The following is a 25,478-nucleotide window of genomic DNA, read 5'->3' as shown; positions in this document are numbered from 1 at the left end:
AATTAAAAATGAGAATTTTAGATCTCCTTGACTAATATTTGCATACCTGGCCAGCACTACTGTCAATGAAAATAAAAACATTCAAAACCTAAATTCACCAAACAGAAACAGCTTACGTTGGGAGTCTAACTTAAATATCACTCTTGTTCTCCCCATTGACTCTTGAGTCAGTAGATAAGCCAAGCTGAAAAACTTTTTCCCTGGAAATCTGTCATCATGACGTTTAACTGAAACACCTCTGGAAGATTAAATACTGCCTACAACACCTTTTCTTCCTGCATAATGCCCTTTGAGTTTTGTTTGAACTTGTCTTCCCAGGAAATCACTGTTATGGACAAGAAAAACCAGTACATTTATTTCTTTATTTATAGTAAAGCACAAGTTTTATTCAATACATTGCATTTAACTAGAAATGTTTAAAAAAATTTAAATGTGACTGCCATCTCTTTTCTTAATTTTGATGTTAAAATATTATCTTTTGGGGAATCACACAGCTGTTTTGCCTCTACTTTTGCAGAGTACAAAATATGGTACACTAATAAAAACGAAAATCTAGATGGTTGATCCAGCTGTTAAATCATGTCTACAATGTACCATAAACAGTCATAAGATACAAAACAAGAATCTCATTGACCAATACTTGGGTACTGTGTGACATTATGTAGCTGTTTTAGCTGGTTTTGTAACATCTCAGAAATCTATAATTTCAGACTTCATGAATCAGAATCAATAAACCTGCCATTACAGACTCCAAAATCAATCTTGCCTTACATGTTCCCCCCTTCTTTACTTCTTCCTCTTTTCTTTCTACTTCCCAGCAAAACAAAACAAACTGCTGTGAGAATTTATAATCATTTGAGCTGAATAAAACAGGTGAATTAGGAACATGGATTCTATGGACAAAGTCACTTACCATCCTTTTCAGTGTTGAGTGTTGAAATAAACATTCCAGAGCCAGCACCTGCACCCAAGCTAGTATTCCACTGTGGCCAGAGTCCCTCATTCCTCTCTCATGTTTTTTTTAGGTTATTGTGACTTAAGTTTAACATTATCAGCCTGAGATATATGAAGAATTCAAGTAAAATTGAAAAGCCAAGCCCTAATGTAGCCTGTAAGGTCTGCAATTCCTCTGTTCTTTGTTCAGAGCACTCATTTTAGAATCCTGATCTCTAATATTGTGACTATACATTTGCCAACCTACCGTACTTTTTACCTCCCCAGCTCAGGACTCCAACCTTGTAGGCACTACATTTCATCTACTTACCTCCTTAACCATGTATCCAGATGTCTTAAAGCCTCTACCATACAAATGTCATTGGTCTCCCCCAGGAATTTCACAAGCTCAGTCATTGAAAAAGCAACGTAGGGCACTGTTGTCATTCTAAAAATGCTACTGCAGCAGTTGTGTCAGAAGAATGATTTGTTTAATGTCTGTTTGACCTTGTAGCACATGCTACATTATTTAAAATCCTTACCCTTTCAGGAAGAAGGAGTAAGGATAAGCTTTAGATATCCTAGAGAGAAAGAGGACATTCATGGGAAAAGCATCCTTGAATCTTTGAAGGTCCAAGAAATCACCTCCATATTCTTAAGGTTAGTCCTAGTTATCAGGCAATAAAAAAAAAAAAAAAAAATGTGGGTATTACTAACATTTAAATGACTGAAATGATGGCAAAAACTGTCCCTATGTTCCTTTCATAGGATATTTTGTTGTTCATTCAGTGGAAATCTAATTATTTTGTTGCTAACAACTTATCCTGCCATTTAAACATCATCTCCAAGGAAATACACAGACGATATATGAAAACAATTTTAACAGGTTTAAGTATGATAAAAAAAATTAACCTGTTAGAATAGGATAGGCCAAAATCTCAAAATCAAACAAGAAATGTGGTATGATCCTTAGTTTGGTTTATTTATAAAATATGTCATTTCAGTATTCTTCACCAAGGCAATTCTGATATTAGATCTAAGATTTTATCTTGCAAAATGAATACACAATAGTATGCTTTGTACCTCATATAGCTCCTGGCACTAACTGAACCCCAACAATCTGAATACTAACCTCTTCTGAGCACAGATTTCCTGTATTTTCCTAATTATTTATATCTATGTCACAATAGCCCAGACGCCACTTAGGATGTGGTTTAATAATCCTGGCTCATACTGTTGAGCCATTAGTGCTCTTTTAGAGAGCATTTTTTTGGCATTTATTTTGTTGTGTCAACCCACTGGAACACTTAACAAAGTTTGGTAAATGAGAAGCTTGAGAAGGGAAGGAGAGCAGTTAGCAGGTGTCATGCATTTGCAGAGCTGCACTTACTACACTGAACATGTAATCTGAGAAAGGTATTAGCTTAAAATGGCAGAGAAGAATGAAAAGATTATGATGTAGGGCACAATTATATTTCTTGGCAATTTTTCACAGGTTCTGGCATAATTTTTTCCCGTTTATAGGAAAGGCAGAACAGTTCCTCCACACAAGATGCCATGTCATCCTTAATTGGCTTCTCTGAGCTTTCTGAAAAGCGGATGTGGATTCTTTCCAAGATTAATAACTGTGCATCTGTTAGTATAACAGTGAGGCAGATCTGTGATCAATAAACCTACATATGTATTTGAAGAGATCAGTGGCACTGAATGAACCTAATCCTGTAATTTCAAAAAAATGGGCCATTCTACAAAAGTCATCTGTGTCTCTTTATTTTGAAGGTATTTGAGCCTGCTATGAAAAATGCTCCAAGCACTTCCCCTCCCTTCCCTTCTCTTCCCTTCTCTTCCCTTCCCATTTCTTTCCCTTCCCTTCCCTTCCCTTCCCTTCCCTTCCCTTCCCTTCCCTTCCCTTCCCTTCCCTTCCCTTCCCTTCCCTTCCCATTTCTTTTCCTTCCCTTCCCTTCCCTTCCCTTCCCTTCCCTTCCCTTCCCTTCCCTTCCCTTCCCTTCCCTTCCCTTCCCTTCCCTTCCCTTCCCATTTCTTTTCCTTCCCTTCCCTTCCCTTCCCTTCCTTTCCCTTCCCTTCCCTTCCCTTCCCTTCCCTTCCCATTTCTTTTCCTTCCCTTCCCTTCCCTTCTCTTCCCTTCCCTTCCCTTCCCTTCCCTTCCCTTCCCTTCCCTTCCCTTCCCTTCCCTTCCCTTCCCTTCCCTTCCTATTTCTTTTCCTTCATATAGCTGAACAGACAATTGAAAGAAAATTGCAGAATATTTAATGAATTTTTGAAATTATCTTTCCTGTTTGGTACAAATATTGCCTAAAGAATGGCTTCATCTCTTATAATTTCTGGATTGAGTCACTTTCCTTCCTCTAATTGTCCACTGATAGTAGTCTGGGGTTGCTACATAGATTTCTAAAAGTGAAAACAATATTGATGTGTTTCTAATGTGTTTTGAGCTTGCTGTATTTTGACAATATCTGAAAGCAAGAGGGAGTATGATTCCAGCCAAATTAAATGAAAGATCTCTAACTGATTGCAACAGAACATGGAGGAGAACCTAGAAGGGCTTCAGATTATAGAACACTTCTAGCAGAGACAATGTTTGTGCTATTTGTACTTGTGCTATCAAATCCTGATAATGCACACACAGAAAAGGATGGAACAGTGTAAAAGGGTACATTTTAACAACAGTGAATGTAATAACATTACCTTTAAAAACTGACCAGAAGGTTTTTTTCTTTTATATTTGACACTATGGTCTCTATGCAAACAAAATTGCCACTAAAGAACACTGCTCAAGAAACAGCTTCAGAAAACTTCACTACCAGCTCACACCCATACTACCATTTGGTATTAATCTTTCCTTTCTTGCACAGAAGAGGAAAGTGCTCTCAAATAAGGTTTTGTCCTAATTGTGTAGGGATGAACTACTTGTCTAGATTAGATTAAAAATCTGAGCTCAAAGAGAATGAAAGGATCTTGTAGATCTCAGTATTTCCGCTTCACACCAAAATACAAACCATCTCCTGTTGTTGTCACCAGATTTCACTAACTTTTGATCTTTTTCCACTCTATTAGGAATGTGAGAAAAAGCCTCTGAAAACACATCACCAATGGCCAAGCAATAGGTATTTTATTTCTTTCAGAGGACCTATAGGTTTTCTGAAAAGAATTATCATCATTATCTCACTTTGCACAGAAGGAATTATGCTTTTCAGTCAATGAATGCAAGAAATACTGCCATGTATATGAATTCTGATGTTCCTCGTGAATTCTTTTGGCCATGCAAAAGGATAAATTTAGACCCAAATGAACATGCTATAGCACTAACAGTGACTTGGATGCTTGTAAGAAACAATAATAATTCCAAGGATGTGAAGAACAGGTCTAGCTGAGCATTCTGTTGTCATTAATTAAATAATAGTCTTAAGTTAGAGCTATTTGCCAAACTAGAAAAAGGTAAACCTTCTTACATAAGAACAATAAGAAAAGCATCAATGATGTTGGTAAAGCTGAATTATAAGGGAGTTGTTTGAGTTTTCTCCCAGTACTACACAGGGAGGCTTTCCAGTGAAGGCTGATCTTTATCATCTTTTCACAACATGAAGAATCTTTTATTTTTATACCAGCTTTACTGGTATCTTTTCCCAAGGTTTGATAAAGTCTTAACTACTTTCAGGAACGACAAGCATTTGGACTCCATGCATTGTTTTTTTGACCCTTAATGGTGGCCTGCCTTTAGCTTATAACCACAGTTCTTCAGAGCAGTTGTATCAGTTTTCTTGTGTTTGGGGGTGACTCTTAATGAGAGAGAAGTTTCATCACTTCTCCCTGAGGATCTGGGTTTTTTCAAATGTAAGTCATAATGCTTCACATGTTCTCCCTGGCAGTAAGTTTTCTAAGCAAAATGTCAAGATTTTCAATATGAAAACAGTTTCCCACCTATTGAAATTGCAGTGGAGAAGGCATGAAAAATATTTTACTTGTCACAGAAACCATACAGAGTCATTCTTTTTGCCAGTGGTAGGTTCAGATTTGTAAGCATGTAGCTGCTGCTAACATTCCCTAGTCTGCTCAGGAGCTTAAAGGTCAGCATGGGTTTATGTGTTACGTGGAGTAGCTGACACCTACCAAGGTAACTACAGTGACTTATTTTTTACTTAATACCTACAGGTTGTACCCTTCTTTTTAATTTTTTTTAGAACAGTATCCTTGCACAACTTCATGAAAAGAGGAATGGTATTTCTTTCTGATTCTCATCTGGGAGGAGTTAATTTTTTTGTTCCTTCCCCTGCATCGTTTTGTCAAATGAGTCATTAAAATGACATGCCAGAGCTTTAAGTTAGAAGTGCTCTAAATTATGTATTTGCAGTGGTATTGCTCTGTACAGCTGCCTGGGAGATGTGAGCTTGATTTCACACCCCAATCTCATATTCGTGCCCATTTAAACAGAAAACCCATGAATAGTAATTAGTAATTAATAACCCTCTCCAACTTGTCATCTCCCTCAATCCCCAAGAGAGATACTGCTTCCCCCAGCACAATAGAAATTGTAAGAAAATAATACAGTTGGGGATGGTATTCTCTTTTATGTGGTGCTCCTTAACAGCAAGTTATTGCTTGAAGTCTAAGAAAAACGTCTGACAATAGAATGAGTTAATGTGTCCTCTTCCCCTGCCTCGTTAGGGCTCCTGTTAAGTCTGAAGAGCTATTATACGTGCTATTATATATAGCTCTATATGTTTTTCCCCAAGGAGACAGGTTTTGTGGACCATTTGTAAGAATGAGACACCAAGTTTTGATCTGCCTCATTGATCTGTCCATTCTTAAAGTTCAGGTATTACTTACTGGTCCTCAGCACCAATGGCTATGGCATTCTGCAACTATGCAACTAGGTCACTGTTGGAGAAACTCTATTCCAGAATACGAAATAGACCCAGAATAGAACAAACACTTCCTGTCCATCTGGAATGGTAAGATTAAATCTGCAAATATGTCACTGCCTGCCCTGCTTTCCTGGAGACCACCAACTCAAAAGAAAAGTTTGAATTTGTATTGTTAGTTCACTACCAAATAACTTGTGACATTGAAAGATTGTTCATAAATAGATGTAAGGACATTTGAACATTGCAACATTATTATTACTTTTTTAAAGAAAAAAAACTTTGTTTTAAAAATTTATATAGAGAGAATGTTATATATATTGGGGTTTATATATAAATATTTATTCATGTGTATACAGATCACAGAATGCTAGTTCTTGCTAGCATCAGGCTCATTCTTACTGCAGTGCCTGCCCCTCAGCTGAATTTTCAACAGATTTCTCTGCTGAATGTTTTGAACCATATACTATTGGGATTCTATATGTATAGAGCAGTGTGCCAATGGACAGTGAATTGCAAATTTGGGAATTTGATAAAAGCATCATGAAATTACAGGAAATATTTCATGAAAAAAAAAAGACTCATTTTTTAAGAACTATACCATACTCACAATATTTTACATTTTTGTGAGAATGGTGATTTGAGTATGAAATACATCACACTGTAACATTTTGAAAATTCTGACTTGAAAAGAGTAGGAGTTGAACAGATAATCCTAAATTTAGCAATAATATATAGATTTTTGGCAAAAACTGAAGCAAAGAAAAAAGTGTATTTTTAGGAATATTTATAGCTTCTGTCTTATTTTTCATTACTAGGTCTCAAAGTACTTTATAAGCATCAATTAAATCACACCTGTCTCCTTATCTACTTCAAATGAGCAAACTAAAATTCAGAAAGATTAAAGGGTTTCTGTATAGTAAAACAGTCCATCAGAGGACGAGCTGCAAATACAATTCAGGACTTTGCATGAGAAGACCATATTATGCAAAATTTTCATGATGAACTAAAAAATGTCTTAAATATCAATGACATAGATAGTTTCTTATAGATATTTATAATTGGATCCAATCTAGTGAAAAAAAAATACACGCTAATGGGAACAAAATTTATCTTTATGATGGAAGTATTCAAATCAAATTTGGGACTGTTTTCCATTAATAACATGCCGGTTTATGTGTGAAAATAGATTCTCGAAAATTGTTTGTACATCAAAGAGTAAGTGAGAATTTATGGTTTTATATATTCGTATCTATGTACGAGTGTACCAATATATTTATATTTATATATACATATAGCCAATAAAATCATGTTATTAAAGCTACAAATACAGGAAGAAATAGGACTGAACATGTTACCAGACAAAGACAACTTTCATGCAAAACTATACAAAATCAAAAAGGAAAATTTAATCCAGCTATGATCCTGACTATGAACCCAGAGACAGAAACCAATAAGCTGCACTATGTCACCTGAAAACTTATTTCAGTTTTCAGCTATGTGAGCAGTTGCTTTGCAATATCTATGATTTCTTTTTAGAAAGAACATTAGTTCTGCAAGTGATTGTAAGTAATGGCCAAAATTAAAACAATGAGATAAATATAGGATATTTATTGTTGTCTATAATGACAACAGTAAGATCCACTGAAAACTTGGGTGAACTTAAGACTAAGGTTTCAGCATTTCACAAAGTTCATGATGTTATTGTTCTTGGAGATTTATTTGGCTATGTTATATCTGGCACTAGCATGCGAGCACCTAACAACATAACACAGTAATAACTGCATAATGCTGTCTCTGTTCTCACTGTGAGCTGGGCAAAAATTCTTATTTTATGTGTCTGTGGCAATTTGTTCTAGTGGTGGAAAAAAATCTAATAAACTTGTCACTGGCAACAACAAAAATAATATTAATCAGGAAATATTTCTGTCTTGTTAGTTTTGGCAAGTTATCTGAGAAGTTAGCTGTGTAAAGCAGACGTCTCTGATTGTGTGGGCTTATCTCACTGGGGCCTCCCAGACTCAGCTTGGCACCCAAGTGTCAATGGCCTTAACTGCAGATACTGGGTAACGATTTCAGTGTGTTATATTGCAATCTCCCTTACACCTTGTCATTTTTATCTTTCACACATTTTGCTTATTTCATATCTCAGTAAAATTTCAGCTTCCCAGACAACTGCCAGCTGCTGCTGCAATATGGCTGGCACCTTCACCCTGATCTCACCACAGTCAGTGAAAATTTTCTTACTGATTTCATCAAGATCTGGATCAAGGTTTTTGTGTGGAACAAAGCTCATTCAACGCTGCCTTCTGTAATACTCCCAGTAATTTCCTCTGCCATAGTCTTGGTCAGATAGCAAGCTTAAAATAAAATTCCTGCTCTCCAAATCCAAACAACCAAACAAAAGCTATTTCTGATCCGCCCGCAAAACTCAGTAAAAGTCAGTAACATAACATTACATTATGAGAATAGTAAAATGAACAGCTGTGTTGGTTTTTGGTTTTGTTTTTCTTTACTGCTGCCTGCAAGTCTTTGTTTATTTAATCAACTACTTACTACTATAGGTTATTTGATAATATTCAGAGGGAAAGGTTGGTGTGTTCAACGGTCTCAGGTAAGCCTTGTTCTACACAAGGTGGGAAATATATTTATATACACATGCATATATAATACTTTTCTTGTGACAGTCCTTCCCTTTGCAAAGAACAGGAAGGTAGCTTGATAAGAAAGTATTGGGAATTCTTATTCTGAAATTTATTGTTTCTTTCATCCATGTGGGTGGAATTAATCTCATCTAACCTTCAGCCATGTACAATCTTAGCCACATCACCTGGGTTTTATCTATAGCCATGAGAAAAGAAAAGCAACACACCCAATTCTAAAATAAGCTATTCAGGTAAGTGGAATAATTCATGCTCTAACGAACCTTGTCTTTCTGCATTAATTATAGTACCTAAATAATTAACTCAGGCTAGACGCATAGATTCTCAGTCCCATTATTAGTTTTTTCTTCAAAAGAGAAATAAAACAAACTTCAATACTGAATGCAGACATTTATGTATATCATCAGAAGTATATATAAACATAAAATGTGTAATACATAAACACATACATAGATGTGCAAATACACATAAATGAACATGCATAGAGATTTATAAACATATATACACATATATTACACACATACCTCCTGTGTCTATATATGTGTGATCCGGTTTTTTAGATGTCTTTCTAAAACCAGTCATTCTGTTTCCCTAAATATCAGTAAGTAACCTATTCACCTTTCCTTGTGGCCTCCTAGGTATTTAATTGAGGCTAATTACACCAATGATTAAGAAAGTAATGTGGTCAATCTGAATTTGTTTCCTCTTCTATTTGGTCATCCTTAAAAAAAAAAATAAACAGAAAAAACCCATAATCTCATGTTTAAGGTAATTGTTTGTCTGCTTGTCACTGTATTGTGTTAAGAAAAAAAAATATTTAAAATTTTAGAAAGATTACCTTATAAATATCTAATATTCAGTACATTAAAAAAATTGTTTCTTTTTGTAGTGATTTTAATGGATAAAGTGTCACTAGATTCATTTTGATGACACCTGTGTTCTTGAACAGCCACAATAATAACTTAAAGTTCATCTTTTGATGAGAAAATTCTAATGATCGTGGAAGAAACAGCTCGTTAGTAGGATAAGAGAAGGACAGTAAATGCACTGTAAGATAGCAATGATCTTTATTTTCAATTTTTTTTAAATTTTTTCCAGAGAAAATTATTCTATTCCATTATTCCATGGAAATTATTTTATGCAGTGTTTTTTCATTTTCAATTGTGGATCTGAGTTAGGTTTGAAGCCAACAAACTAAACAGTTGCTGTTAAAATTATCTGTAAATGTATTTAAATTCAAAGAGCCTTGCATCTTTTTTTTGGCTTGCATTTTTCCTCCAGATAAATGCTAACCTTTTACGAGATTGTTATCAATACCAGTAATTGTTAACAATAATATCGTTAATACTAATTAGCAAAAATGCTTCTACACCCAGAGAAAAAATAGGCATAGCTAAAAATACAGGCGAGGTGCTTGTTAGGAAACTGATCAAACAAGCTTAATTATGACCCCCGGATAAAGGGGCTGCCATTAAGCCATTAAATTATCACAGATAAGACAGACTCTCAGTCACTGTCTGATGATAAATCACAGCTAACAACAGCAAGGAAATCAGAGCTTGAACTGCTAATCCTTTTGAGGTTTGTGGTGCGCACCTGTTCCCCTACTGTTTTGCATCTATTTATATTGCACTTCGAACCCCCGAAAGGTCTCTGCTTATCTGCAGCTCTAGATAATTTATGCCTATTGGTGTGTCACCTCACAGCAGAGGCTGTTATCAGAAAAGAGGAGTTTTAGGAAATCTGATCCCTTGAAATGTTAATCCTTTGGAGATTACTGCACATAAATGAGTTTTCTGATGTGATTTATTTTTGTTTATTAGTAACAGAGATTAGCACTTTACGATTGCCATTTCAGACAGATGTTTGTGAATAAAGTGATCATTTAATGTGCAGGATTTTCACATTTAAAGCTGTTCTGAGTCTAGCAGTCAAAAGGCAAGACAGTAATTTTTATTTGTATGTCATCTCTTAGAAAGATTTGTAAATATTTTTACTACACAAAAGTCTGATCTTAAATGCCTCATTCCTTAGACCGTAATCCAGAAAAGCACTTACATTTATGTGTGATTTTAATCATGTGGGTGACCATAGTAACTTTGATGGGATTTTCTTGTACTTGCGTTCTAGGTGTGCTTAAGTGCTTTGCTGGATCAGGCACCAGCAATGAGATGCTCCCTGGTTTCATTCAACTGTGATGGGTACTTTCTATGCTGAAATGGTTACTGATGAGAAAGGATATATGACTTGGAATTTTATTAAAACCTTTCTCCCTATCTTAATGCTGTTCAACTGTTAAGAAATCTTATCTTTTAGCATTTCATGGGGTTATGTGGCTGGTAGTTAAATGTCGTGCTTCTTAGTGCTACAGACTAATTAATAACTACCAAAACCATCAAATTCAAACATGCCTATTAGTGTTGGGTAATGAAAACTTGAACTGCAGGCACATAATGCTGCTGAAAACAAGTAGACTACACATATAGTTGCCAAGAGTTTCCAATTTCCTTTTTCGTTGAATGTACTCAGGTTCAATAGTCAGACTGGATGAGAGCACACCAAGTGACATGACTGATTACTAATTAGCCAAGTGTTCTGATGGTGGCTGTTGATGGCAGCTACTGAGGTACAGTACTGTGTATCAGAGAGATAAGGAGAGGCAAGAAATTAAGCTGACCTTGAGATTTCATTACATTTAATGTCAGCTAATCGCACCTGATATTTTTAATCCTGGTTACATTCGCCTTACCAAATCCATTTCCAGAGACAGTCATGATGAAAAAGAAAAAAAAAAAAAAGGGTTTCAGAACTTCTGCACTGCTTTCTCCCTTGGGAAAATTGGCATATGAGGACAGCCTGAATGGAAGGAAGTGGGGAAAATAGTACCCTCTGTTTTTAAGGGTGACAGAGTAGACATCATTATACAATTCTGATCTTTTTCTTGGCTCACTTGGGGGAATGCAGTTAACCAGTGATTCTGTTCATCTTCTCCAAACGCATAAGGAAGAGGGAATAAAGATGTTCTCAAAATAAAAACAAAATATGACACAAAAACCACCAAACACATCAGATAGATAGGCAAGCAAGAATAGAGACTACATTTCTGAGTACTTGTGTTTGTTGGGTTTCAGAAAATTACATCTTTACACACATGAATGTTTCTGTGCAATTTCAATCCAGGTATCATGCAAAGGCAAAGTTTTCCTTAAAAAGTTGTTTAATGCTGAATGTGCTTCTAAATCCTGAGCAGAGGAAAAAAGATGAGACCTTTTGACTGGCCTCTGTACATCTATTTGTGCTTGAATATCTGTGTGCAACCATGGCTAGGTAGAGAAAATTTCTGGTAAACTTAGAGCAAAACCAGGCCTAGATGTACTTAAAGATTTATGCATAGCTTTGGTGATACTTAGGATATGACAACACAAGTATCTAAAACCTTAATTTTCTTTTTTCTATTCAACCATCAAAATGGATGCACAGTTGTTGATCATTGTACAGATAACATATTATATTGAATGGACTAGTGTGACAATTCCTACATTTTTAATTGGCATAGAGGAATGGCCAATCCCGGGCCAATCTACAGGCTGGGTGGAGAAGTGATTCAGAGCAGCCCTGCAGAGAAGGACTTGGGGGTGTTGGTCGATGAGAAACTTAACATGAGCCGGCAGCATGTGCTTGCAGCCCAGAAAGCCAACTGTATCCTGGGCTGCATCAAAAAGAGCATGACCAGCAGGTCAAAGCAGATCATGCCCCTCTGCTCTCATGAGACCTCACTTGGAGTATTGTTTACAGTTCTGGTGTTCTTAACATAAGAAGGACATGGAGCTGTTGCAGCAAGTCCAGAGGAGGGCCACGAGGATAAGGGTGCTGGAGCGCCTCCTGTGTGAAGACAGCCTGAGAAAGTGGGAGCTGTTCAGCCAGGTGAAGAGAAGGCCGTGTGGACACCTCATAGCAGCCTTCCAGTATCTGAAGGGGGCCTAACAAGCATGCTGGAGAGGGACTCCTCTTCAGGGACTGTAGCGACAGGACAAGGGGTAATGGGTTTAAACTGAAACAGGGGAAGTTCAGGTCAGATATAAGGAAGAAGTTCTTTACAGTGGAGGTGGTGAGGCACTGGAATGGGTTGCCCAAGGATGTGGTGAATTCTCCATCCCTGGCAGTGTTCAAGGACAGGTTGGATGGAGTCTTGGGTGACATGATTTAGTGCGAGGTGTCCCTGACAATTGCAGGGGGGTTGGAACTAGACGATCTTAAGGTCCTTTCCAACCTTAACAAATCTATGATTCTATGATAATAATACATCGCATTAGCTTTAGACTTAAATTGATTCATCTACACAAGTCTGCTCTTTTCTTTTGCTGTGAGCCTTGCCTATTGTTTCCATGTTACACGGAAACTGTATTTTCAATAGACATTAGAAAACACTACAGCATGAAGTTTTCAGAAAGAACATGCTCTGTATTCTTTTACAGATTGATTGGGAATTCCTGATAAATGATAAATACTTTACAATAAGAACATGTAGTAGATCTTAAATTGCTTAAAGAAATTTTTGCTGGTTCTAGATATTGAGATACAGTTTTGAAAAGGTGTTATTCTGGAGAGAGTTATTTCAACAGTGGACTACAGCAGGGTTTGAAATATTCTTATTGCATTAGTAATAATTATGGTTGACAACAGCGCATCTTCTTTTAAGTTTTCTTAGCTGAAATATTTAATGAAGCATATAACCAACTTGTATTTATTAGGAAACCTGCCTCCAAACTGACCATCTCAATTTGTTTTCCTGGATACCTCAGCTTCGATAAGAATTTCTTTCAACTGGTTAAAAGTTCATTTGCAGTATTAAAGTGGAGAGACTTGTCTAGCTACTCATCTACACCAATGCATGTAGCATGGGCAACAAACAGGAAGAGCTGGAAGTCACTGTGCAGCAGGGAAACTATGACATAGTTGCCATCAGGGAAACATGGTGGGATGACTCACAAAACTGGAGTGCTGCAATGTATGGCTATAAACTTTTCAGAAGGGATAGTCAAGGAAGGAGAAGTGGTGGAGTATCCTGGTGCGTTAGGGAGTGTTTTGGTTATCTAGAGCTTAATGATGATGACGATAGGGTTGAGTGCTTATAAATAAGAATCAGGGGGAAGCCCAACAAGGCAGATATCATGGTGTTAGTCTGTTATAGACCACCCATGTTTAGCCTGGAGAAAGGAGGCTCAGGGGAGACCTTATCACTCCATACAACTACCTCAAAGGAGGCTGTATCAAGATGGGTGTCAATGTCTTGTCCCAGGTAACAAGTGGCAGGACAAGAGGAAATGGCCTCAAGTTGCACCAGGGGAGGTTTAGATAGGATATTAGGAAAAATGTCTTCATCAAAATGGCTGTCAAGCATTGGAACTGGCTGCCCATGGAAGTGGTGGACTCACCATACCTGGAGGTATTTAAGAGACATGTAGATGTGGCGCTTACGGACATAGTTTAGTGGTGGAATAGGCAGTGTTAGATTTATGGTTAGACTTGAAGATCTTAAAGGTCTTTTTCCAATCTAAATGATTCCATGAGTGTATGATTCTATGATTATATTCTACAAAAGTGAAAACATGTTTATGCATTTATAAGAAAGAGAGAGCTTGAGCATAAAATAAATCAAGGCCCTAAATGTCAAAGAAAAGTCATTAACTTAGGCTGTTCCTTTTATTTTAAATACACTTTTATATATATATATGTATTTCTGCAGTTTGTAATAAACTGAGAATTCCTGTATTTCACAAGATTGGAAATCTGTACTCAAAGAAAAGTTAGATTCCCATAAATGGTTTCAAGTTGAGAACTCAAACTTTTGGAAACCTTAGTGCAAAGTTACATTACAGGAAAAGCTTTGTTTTTGAGGAACTAGAGAAGATGATGTTGATTTTTGGTTTTTTTTTTGGTCTCTAAAGAATCAATAATTTGGGAGACTGGGCCAATATATAAACTGAGAAAGTAAGAAATTAATTATAAATGTAGGAACTAGCCAATATCAGTATAGATTCTTAGACATAGATGATAGTGATAAAGATAGTCATTCTGGGCTTATTAATTTTTAAAATATTGCACGGCAGTTTGATTTGATAGTTTGTGGAGTCTCTCAATTTTGGCTATTAGATCCCAAAGTTCTACTGATTCACAGAAACATTTACAGGCATCTACACTGTAATGGGACAGATGGAAATTCTTAACACTTTCCTTAGGAACATCACAAATCTCCTTTGACAGATAGTTCTCTTTTGTCACTGGTCAGCCAGGTATAGCTGTAGCTTTTGAAAGAATTATTTTTCTTACCACAGAAAAATAAACACACTACTACATATTTCTGTTTGGTTTGGTTTTTGGGTTTGTTTTTTTTTGTGTGTGTGTGTGTGTTTTGGTTTTTTGTTTTTTGGTTTTTTTTAGGTTTTTTAATATAGGCAAGCGGAGATGTTTCTAAAAAAAAATGTTAAATAAATAAAAAAGCTCTCCATTCCTCCTCCCAAATATCCAAGATGCAACTCAGTTTGAGAAACACTGTATGTCAATCATCGCCCACTTATTTTCCCCGTTATGTAAGATTTCTGGTATGCTATGAATACTAAGAACTCATAGAGTCTACTCACCTGTCTACAATTACATACTCGTGGTATTCACAAGGTAATATGGGTCATGGCACAAGCCTTTGCAGACAGAGAATAGTTTTGGGGGAATTACTAAAATGCCACTTCACTGAAGTTAAGATATGGGACAAATGGAAGTTATTCCTTTTACACAAGCAATTTTAACAAGTTCAACTAAGTTTGCTGAGTAAGTCAGGGTTCAAATCATTCTCACTGCTTTCACTGGTATTGTGTCACAGCCCCCATCTTAGACCTGCAATGAAAAAAAAAGTGGCTAACTGCAGCTCCGGGTGCTCAAACTGACAGGGTAGTTCCCCAAAGTCCACTCAGTAGTTACCTAACCCTGAAAGCTCAATGTTTACTGGGATAGAGAGAAAGAGAGGGATTGGCACTTCAGCATCGTACTTTGATGTTAGAGCTCACTGCAGGGAATAGTGGGATAAACGAGAAAAACAGCTACTGTGGGAGAGATGCTGAAAGTCTCACCTTGCAACACCCTGTAGTCCCATGAATAAGGCAATGTTGAAAAATATACGGGTATCAGGACAACATTCATTTGTTTTATTTCCCCCATCTGGCTGTTTCTCCAATTGACTCAGACTGTTTCCAGCTCAGTGTGCCACAGTTGGTAGAGGCTGTTGCTAAACAGCCAGCTTTCCTCTTTCAGTGTAAAGGGGTGTGCCTAACCAGGGTTTATAGCTTCTGTGAGGAAGCAGGACATCTAAGAGGCTAAAGGCTATTCCTCAATGCACTTTATGGATCTAGCCTGTAGCAATTTTTCATTCTGAAGGTTGTATAACCACTCTGTCAGAACCAGTAGGCAACAAGAAGGTCTAAATTCTACTTTTAAAGTTTCCAATTAATAAAACATAAACGACAATAGCTTGAAGGTCTCCCTCCCCATCCTGAAAAATGCAGAAGTGAATTATAGCAACTGGGCAAAAGATTCCTGGACAGAGGCATGAATTAAAACAAAGGATTTAAGCAAAAGTACTTTTATTAGTAGTAAAGGGAAATGTGATACCTAAGAACTGTCAGATGAGAAAGTTCGATACAAAACGATTTTTAAAAGTTAAATCAGAAGCTGCCTGTAAGAAACTAAAAAATGATTTCACAATTTCGAATGCCTCTGGCAACAAAATGGTGATGAAATTTGATAAAGCAGAGAGAAACACACAAGGAGAAAATAAGTCTATACATACAGAGGCAGGGACTAAAACTTACCTATTGCTTGAGAAGAAAAAAAATAATGAATTAATATTAGACTGCTCTCTGAAGACATCAAATCAAGCACTCAATATCAATTAAAATTGTGAAACAAAATATTTGGATGATTAAGAAAGAAACTGTAAACAAAATAGAAAACATATATATATCACTGTATAAATACACTGTATCGCTATCTCACTGTATAAATACATCATACACTCTTATGTTGAATAATTCATGCAGCCCTGGTCATTGTATTTCAGAAGAAAGAAGGGCAAGACAAAGACAGACAGGAGGAAGTAAATTCACAGGATCTAGGACAAATTAAGACTATTAAACATAGCACACCCCTCTGATAAGGAAATATTTGAACTGTACATATTGGATACAAAACCCTGAAGATGTCTGGAAGTCAACAGCTGAAGGTGTTCCTAATTTGTAGGGGACAGTGGGAGCCTTATAACCACAGGAATGTACCCCTACCAAGGCAGGACACCTGCCAGGTACAAAGGGTTACATGGACTTATGGTTTGAGTCAGTGCAGGTATTCTTACTTTATGCACAACCAAGTGTTGTCCTGAAAAAGCTAATAGATAACAATAGGAAAGAATTGGAATGGAATGAAAAGTATAGACAAGGTTAAAATAAAATAAAATTATAGGCAAAGTAACCATGCTGTCCTTTACTCTCAGGATACATTATAATAATCCTCTATTCCCCCCACCCTTTTTCCTTTAACACCATGTGTCTGCTGAGGTAGATGGTATTAAATCCCTTCCCAAATCATTCATTTAGTTCAGTGTCTGAACTCAAAAGGTAGGTCAAATTGCAGTTTTCAGAAGTTATACTACCTTTCCCAATTGAAATTATCTATTTTTTTGGTAGCAGAGGGTGGGGAAGATGCCACACAGTGGAATCCTCTCTCAGGGCCAAAACATAGGTACGCATATCACACATAGGTACACACAAAACATAGGTACAGATATCTTCCATATCTGCTATCATGCCAGAAGCATGGGCAAAATTATGCAAAATCTGGAGCTTGGCCAAATTTAATTAGTAGAAATATTAATTAAGTTTTGATATTGCTTTATGCTGGGTCTATTATTGAAAAAAAGTTGCATGCAACTGAGCTAATGGGGTTCTTTCAAATATATAAAAATGATAAGTAAAAAATTCTGTATTATGGGGAGATACTATGACACTGATTTGCAGTCTTTTTTTTTTTTTTTAATGATATGTGGACTGTTATAAAACTTTGAGCTACTTTTGATTGCAAGAATTTAAGCAGGGTAGATCTTATAAATTGACACCAAGGCTAAATTATTTAATTCCAGTATTATTTCAATAATGGTGTAGAGAAATTACTGAGGTGGGCCTGATTCTTCAAGCACTGCTGAGCATTGTGTTAACTCTATTCCTGGTATGTTCTTAAGTAGCTGAAGTTTCTGCATTGACAGAATAAGTCATGTAAACCTCATTGCTGAAATGGTACCCTGAGGTAACAACAGTTTAATTAGCTTAAGCAAAGTTCAAATTGAAGACAATAAAAGAAAAGATGAACTTGGCCACTTTTGCCCTTTGAGTATCCAGGAAGCCACCATTTACCAAAATCTTCAAGCAAATGAAGGGGGAAAAACCCAACCAGTTAAGGATTTTTGGTAACGTTTCAGCTATGACATGCAATTGTCTCCTCCTCGCTTAGATGAATTATTTGATTTGAATCCTATCCAGAGCCACCAAGATATTCTTAAATGAGGCTGTTATCTCAGCGAGACAATACTTAAATCGTTCCACTGCTAGACGAGACTAAAAATGGTCATCCTATTGATAAGGTGTGTCAACAACCAACTTGGTATCACTCTGGCGTACATTCAAGATGAATGACTCATACAAAGCTGTGCTACCCTGAAGGAGAAGAAAGATTTATCCAGTGCTGTCCTCTAAAACTTAGAAGAAATAATACAATGGGTAAGTACCTATAATACCCTAAACATCAATACTTTGCAGTCAGAAGTACCAAGCAAAAAGTGTCTATAAAGGCCAAAGTAAAAGAATACTCCATTACCATCAGCAGTCTCCCAACTGTCATACCAGTACATCTGCCAAGCTGTAACTATGTCTAAAAATAATTTCACTGGAGACAGAAAGATCTGAACCTTTCCAGTGTGCTTTCTGATAAAACTTTCCCAGGCAAAATGGAAGAGCTGTGAGGAGGATTTAAATGGAGACAGTCTGCAGCAAAGAAGCGATTTCCTGTAAGCAGATCTACTTAATAATTCTTAAAGAAGTTGGCAAAGTGCCTTTTCTCAGGAAGACATAGAAACTGGTTTTACTCTTTGCAGCCTAATCATTAGACATGTCTGGTCACCAAAGCAGAGGAGAAGGAAGTGAGGAAGAGATCAGACTGGCCACTCTGCAGCTTTCTTACTCCTGAAGAATTCTTACCTTGGAAACCAGGGCAGTTTAAAATGTCTGAGAGACCGAAAATGGAAATTTTCAAGTTTCCCTCTAAAAATAACACTAATTTTCTAGAAGAAAAAAGCCAATCCAACACAATTAAAATTATTCCCGTTTTATCAGAAATTTTCATGAAAAATTGTAAGATATAATTTTTAAATGAGAAAAATCCCCCTTACATTTTTCTGTAACACCGAAATAATTATTTTCAGCTTGAAAAGAAAGTGCTCAAATATTTTTTTCCCTGTTTCCATTTCAATGTGAATGTTATAATTTCTGCTTCTTTATGATAATGAAAGGACATTTTTAAACGTCCTGGGCTGGATGGAGTATTATAATTTCACTGAGCATTTCTCAGTAAGGCCTATCTCTAAGTAGTGGTAAAGACTCCCATCGATTTGTCTGCATAAGAAAGGCTAACAGGATGCTCTCTGCCACTTGCTACCAGCAACAGCATCAGTAGGAGTAAACCTGTATCATCCCAGCTTAAACTTCTTCCCCAGCAGAATCTTTGGAAATTTTGGATTTAGCTGCTTCTTCTCCTTTGCTCTTCTACATACATATTTTGTGTGTAAGAGGGGAGCTAGAAAGATGGGGAAGCAGGGTTATATTAGTGTGAGGAGCTTCCAGGGCAGGCTTCCAGGGCAGCTTTGCTGGTTCTTCTCTCCCTAGCAGCATCGCCATGTCCTGCTTCGCCATCCTCCTGAAATCATCATGATCTTCAGATGTGGTCTTTCATTCTTGTCATTAGTCATAATCCTCAGTTTGTCAGGTGTGTGTGCTGGCCTCTCCCATACACCTCTGTTTACTCTTCCTCCTGTTGCCAGTTTGTATCTCCCTTCTTCTCCATTCCTTTCCATGCTTCTTTTCTACATTTCCATCCTCTAATCCCAACTACAGTCCTTATGCGTTTTAAAAAAATGCCTCATAGCGTTCACTGTGCCTCCAAACCAATCTCATGATCTTATGGTTATAACTCTTGTTTTGCTTCCCCTTTCTGCTTCCTTTGTCTCCTGCCATTATTTCATTTCTATTCAGGCTGTCATCTCTTCTGGAAAGGGATTTTTCTTGTTCTCTGTTTTGCAAAGCACCTGGCATGTTTTTGATTCTGTCAAACAAATAATAACAACAGAAATGAAATTGGCAGTGCAGCAGAATCCTGATATCAGGAAGTAACAGAGGTAAATTACACTATCATCATCATGCCATGTATATACCACTGCTTGACAAAAATTCTCATTGACTAGCTAGGTAGACATCAATAAACCCAAAGATTCCCAAGCAAACATCTCTAACATGAAGGAAATGTAGTTGTGTTTCACAGGGGATCTCAATGAGCCACAGGGTTATACTTGACAATTTCAGTATTGGAAATAAAGGAAATAAATGGATGAGGTGCAGTTTTTCAGATGGGTGTTTGGGTGTAAAATTAAGGACTGAGAGAAGATGTCGATAACTCTTTAAAACAGAAGCAGGAAAAGGATGGAATGGGTGTGTTCAATTTAAACTCTGCTTAATTAAAAAAGGCATACACACTGTAGTTAAATTCTAGCATGTAAACTAATAAAGTAGACTCTCGTTTAGCCTAACTGATATTATCAGAAGCTTTCTTAGTATAACTGAAAAGTCTTATAAAACATTTTAACTGACATGTCTTGGTCATTACATGATATTAGGCACCCAAAGACAATGTTTATGTTACTTGTATTGCCAAAGAAAGATCCCCAGAGCTTAAAAAGAGAAGAAAAAGTTGTGGATTTTGCTGTACATTTAGTGACAGGCTAGCCATATGAAATCTCTAAAACAATATAGTTTCAGGACTAATGGATGTAGGCTAGGACTGAATGGAAATTATTCTACATATGGTTAGCAATCTCTTAACTAAATTATTTGAAAATTCCTGGGAGAAAAGCAATTTATTGCAGACATTGAGACAAGCCAATGTAACACTAATACTAAAGAAAAATAAATGGGTGGAGGAATGTTCCCCTGCCATACCAACCAATATTCTTACAGTTGATTCCAAAGTAGTATCTGCCATTCCAGCATATGGATTAGATTATTTAACAGTGTGAACCAAAGGGAAGATACTCATTCAAGAGAAGAACATTATTAATACATTGTAGCATGCCATACATCTCTGTCACCAAACTGGACAAAATGGGAGCAGATGTTTTATGATAAGCTGAGAAGAGGATCTGACAGTATTAATAGCCATAATGTCTGAGGCTTAGTAAACAAAAAGAAAACGTAGATGAAGCAATCTGATGGAGGGACAGAATGTTTTTTTCTGTCTCTAGTGTAGTGTCCTAGGGACAAATTTAAATGGAGGGAAGGTATTAACTAAGCTAAATCTTGCTTATATTAGGTTCTTTTGCACCTGCCCTTTGAAACCCTAGTAATGCAAGGAATGTGTGAGAAAAGAATGCAACAAAAAGGAACTCTGAGGAGAAATCCTTTCCAAACGGAAGACTTTTTTAACTCTGATAGTTTCTTTTTATTATTTTGAAGTCAAGTAAGTCTTTGAATTAGTAGAAATGATTGACATGTGAATTTATTCAAAGCTAAAGGCAAATGGTAGTCACAAATAGCACTTAGATGTATAGGTATTTAAATCTTCAGGTTACATTTATATTTGCTCTGTCTCAAACGGCATATTTTGGTCAGCATCAGGACGAAGGTTGCTGGATAATGAGATGGTGTACATATACCCTCGACTATGGCATGGCTTTACCAGGCTGCACCTAGTTCTCTCTGCCAGAGAGTTTCACCAGAGCAGAAACCAGGTGCAAACTAACAACTATGAAACATCAACAAATGGGAGATGGGGTTGCCTGTGTGACACTTAGCAAATTTATTTGATAATTTCTTTGCATCTGCACGACCTAGCTATTCATTATCATATTGCTTCATTTCTAGCTGCCCTGTTGTCCAATATTATTCCAGGCCTGAATTAGATACTTTATCTCCCTAGAAAGAGGTAGAAAACTAAAACAGTTTGGTGAAACTGAAGGCCAGTCAAAGACAGTGGATAAACAGGCTGATGTTTATCCTTCCTGCTGAAGTAAGGATAGGCTTCAGCTCTTGGTTGGGAGATCTTACATACTGGTTGGATTTAGTACTCATTTACCTAGTCTCTGGCACATGCCAAGGCCATACCTGTAGTCAATAATGGGACAAAATTAGCACACGCTCGTTACCACCCACAACATAACTTCCACAGAAAGAAAACCCAGTAAGAACTAGTTCTCAGAGAGTCCTGGGTAAGCCATCATGTATCCTAGCAGTAAATCTGGATGTGTCCGGAGGAAGCTGTTTTCAGGGATTCATAGTCCTAATCTTCTCTTAAAGTAGATGACTAAATTCGTCCTTTCAACAGCAAACACATGTAAGAGGAGGATCAAAGAGGTCATATGCATTTTATCTAACAGTTGAGCAACAGCAAAATGGTATGGGAAAGCGTAGTGCATACAGAGCAAAATATTAGCTCTTCTGGGACATAACAGGGCACTCAAGCTCTTCCATGAAAAAACTCCATTTTAGTCAGAACAACAGTCTTCTCATTCTCAGAGAAGTGGCATAAATATCAATTTTAGAGGGAGGGGATTTCTGAAAGGGAAAGGTGCTTCAGGAAGGGAAGAGATTGTACAGTGCAGGAAGAAATTTCAGAGGTAATTTTGGATTAGTCTTAGCCTAACCAACCTTCTCCCAGGCAAGCAGCTGCAGCTTAAAGTGTGTGGCAATATATGAATACCTAGAGAGTCTCTCCCTTCCCACACAGAGGTTGAAAGTATCATGTGGGCCTTCTTGTAATATCTTCCCACAGCTCAAAGCTGTAGAGCCAGTCTTATGCTTTCTGTGCCTTTCTCACCCACGAGATATATAAAATTTCCATGTGTTCTCAGACAGGAAGTAGGCTATTCATCATATCACAAAAAGATAAGGTGAGCCTTCCTGTAAACAGACGTAAAAGGATGCCAAAGAGGTGTTATATTTTCATCAGCTGTGTATCCTGAACTATGGGTAGCCACAATTCAGCTATCAATAAGCATGAGGGGAGTTGGTCTGTTGGTTTGTTCTGGCATTTTACACTAGACAAGGAAAGTGACCTTGGTAACAGCTGGATGTCACCTCTGTGAGATATCTCCATGATTTCAGCAAATGGCTTCTGCTGATTTACATCATGTTCACCTGCTTACTAATGCTTACTGACCTTAGCAAACAAGGGCTTCCATCACCAAAAGGCCTTAGATACAAAATCAGTAGCAACAACACTACAGAATTTAAGGTCCTAAACACTGCCAAATATAATACATTGTTTTGCTAAAATATCCTATGATGGCTCAATGACAGATGTACAGATGCATAACTGTATGCTGTGTGTTTTCTGTTTCTGTGGTATCTAAAGTGAAGCACTGTTAGTTTTGACCTGAAAATTCAACCTTAAATATCATGCAATAACTTGTAAAAGGATTATGATATATATAATATATACTCCTCTAGAATTTTAAATTTAAGTAACTTGACAGCATTGGATGTTAAAAAATAATAATAAAAAAGTATAATTTCAGCTTTACACAATCCTATTTCAAAATATAAGTGTAAAAATGGTATTAGCTGCTTTGAAGGCTTACTTTATAAGGAACTTTTTTCTTTTTTTTCCATAATTACTAAGATACTTTGCTATACTAACAGCAGGTAATATTTCTAGGGAATATCTTCATTCTTTTTCAGCAAATAATTCAGAAGCAGATAACACAGGTAAAGCATTCATTTCCACATGACTATCATTAATCCAGCTATATTAATTTCATAAAATCCATAAGAAATAGGTTTGTAATAGTAAAAAGGAATGAGACTTTTCCCCATTCATTATGGGGAGTATAAAGTCAGAGAGGTAACACTTTCCTCTCACTGCCCTGAAACAGTCCCCTCACCAGGTGTTTTGATTTCTGCCATTCAGCTCCCTCTTAGATTGCACTGCCTATAGAAATATTTTGATATTATTTTAAACATACTCAATCAGCTTATACCATTGGTGTTACTGGGCAATTCCCAATAACTTGGAACTCCACCCAAACCAAATTCTCCTCTTCTGTTGTCTGGACCCATCTTACTCTTCCACTGACCCCACATGGAAGCACCAGTGCTGCCAAGAACAAAGAAAGAAATGGTGAAGACTTGGTCTAATTCTGTTATAGAATTATTTTTTTATTTGTTTATTCTTGTGGACTCATACATTTTGCATTTTGTGGTCTAGTTTCAGTGACAGTGACAGACTATATCTGCTACCCAGAAAGCTCCTTCCTTTGATAAGTGGAGTGTTTTATAGAGTGTGAAAAACTGCACACACAGACTTCCCCTAGACCCACCTTTTTCACTTTCTGAGCAAAATCCTACCCACCAGTTAAAACCTGACATTTCTGAATGGCCTTCAGGAGGTATCTAGATGATTTTAGTAAGTTTATTCCAGGCAAATCAGATTTCTCATGCAATTTACTATGTGCAACCTCAGTGGGAGAACACAATTTATGACTGTGACTGAAAAGAACACCCTGGAGACGGCTAATCTGAGATTCCTGCACCTTCTTACTCTTAAACTACACATGCATTCTTGGCATAGGCTGGTTGGTTCCTGAGGAAATTGAAACATTTTCCAGCAGACATCTTGAAAATGGACATGCAGCCCTTCAGGAAGCCAGTGGAAACTGGCATAGTAAGACAGGTTGAATGATAGTCAAGAAATTGCCTGAGTAATGTTTCTACAGACATGAAATGTGAGCAGTCAATGTGGATACATTCTATTATTCTTCAGTTTAGCCCCTTTCAAGCCACATTTTAATGTACTAGTAAAACTAATGGCTTATTTTTCTTCTCAGTGAGATGGCATCTTTGGAGCAGGAAGTTTGTTTCTTAATGTAAGAAGAATTCATGGCTTTCTTGGTAATTCTAAGGAAACAGAGGGTAATTTTTATTGCATTCAGTAGACTATACAGACTTTTCAGCAGTCCTGTTTCTGTCTCAAAAGAGGAAGGTGTTAGTTATGGATGTGGGGCTATAATGTCTCCAGTATATAAAAGACTTGAAATACTTAGACTCATGAAAGTCCAGTATCCGTAGCACACATAAGTCTTTGGGCATAGCTATGGCTTAAGCACTGACTACATTTTTCAGACTTGGCCATATTATGATTCATCAGATAACCTCTAAGTTGTAGATTTTCGTTATTAATTTTAATTACTATTAGCAGCACTGTTCTACAATTGGTTATTTGATTCAATTAAGTACTTAAGCCTTGGTCCATGGATTAATACATTTTCTGTTCCACATTTAGGTTTTCTGGCACTAGGCATTATGTTTTGTTTTGTCCAAGATTCATTTGGCTGGCTACACAAGTTTCACATGGCTGTATCACATCTTTTTTCAGAGTCTATCAAGACATCAACTATTTTTTTTGACTTGTGGTTCTTTTTGGTCACTCTAATTAGAGATTAATTTCACCCAATTTGTATAGTATCAGTGCTAAACTCTGCTACCATTACCCTAGACTTAAACTACTGTAAAACCTTCCGAGAGTAAATATCATCAGAGTTTATGTTTTATTTTCAAGCTTTTAATTTAAAATCCTCCTTTCATATCTCTCTCAAGTCTGCCTGAATGAGCTGTGTATTACCAGTTGCTTTCCCATCTGTCTC

The 25,478-nt window shown here is 36.8% G+C and overlaps 1 protein-coding gene across 3 annotated transcripts in view; it reads right to left on the bottom strand.

The window, feature by feature from the left end:
• Window positions 1–17,511: 17,511 nt before the first annotated feature.
• The window catches only part of EPHA7 (EPH receptor A7), a 167,999-nt gene continuing 160,032 nt past the window's right edge, over window positions 17,512–25,478 (bottom strand). For all 3 annotated transcript variants that reach the window (XM_030490072.1, XM_030490076.1, XM_030490073.1), the window contains one exon: window positions 17,512–19,891. In XM_030490072.1, coding sequence (XP_030345932.1) covers window positions 19,696–19,891 — 196 coding nt within the window. In that variant the 3' untranslated portion in view covers window positions 17,512–19,695. The remainder of the gene's footprint in view (window positions 19,892–25,478) is intronic.

Source organism: Strigops habroptila, chromosome 6 (assembly GCF_004027225.2).
Source record: "Strigops habroptila isolate Jane chromosome 6, bStrHab1.2.pri, whole genome shotgun sequence".
Classification (NCBI taxonomy): Eukaryota; Metazoa; Chordata; class Aves; order Psittaciformes; family Psittacidae; genus Strigops; species Strigops habroptila.
The sequence above is the reverse complement of the archived record's forward strand: the minus strand, read 5'-3'. Positions and strand labels throughout refer to the sequence as shown.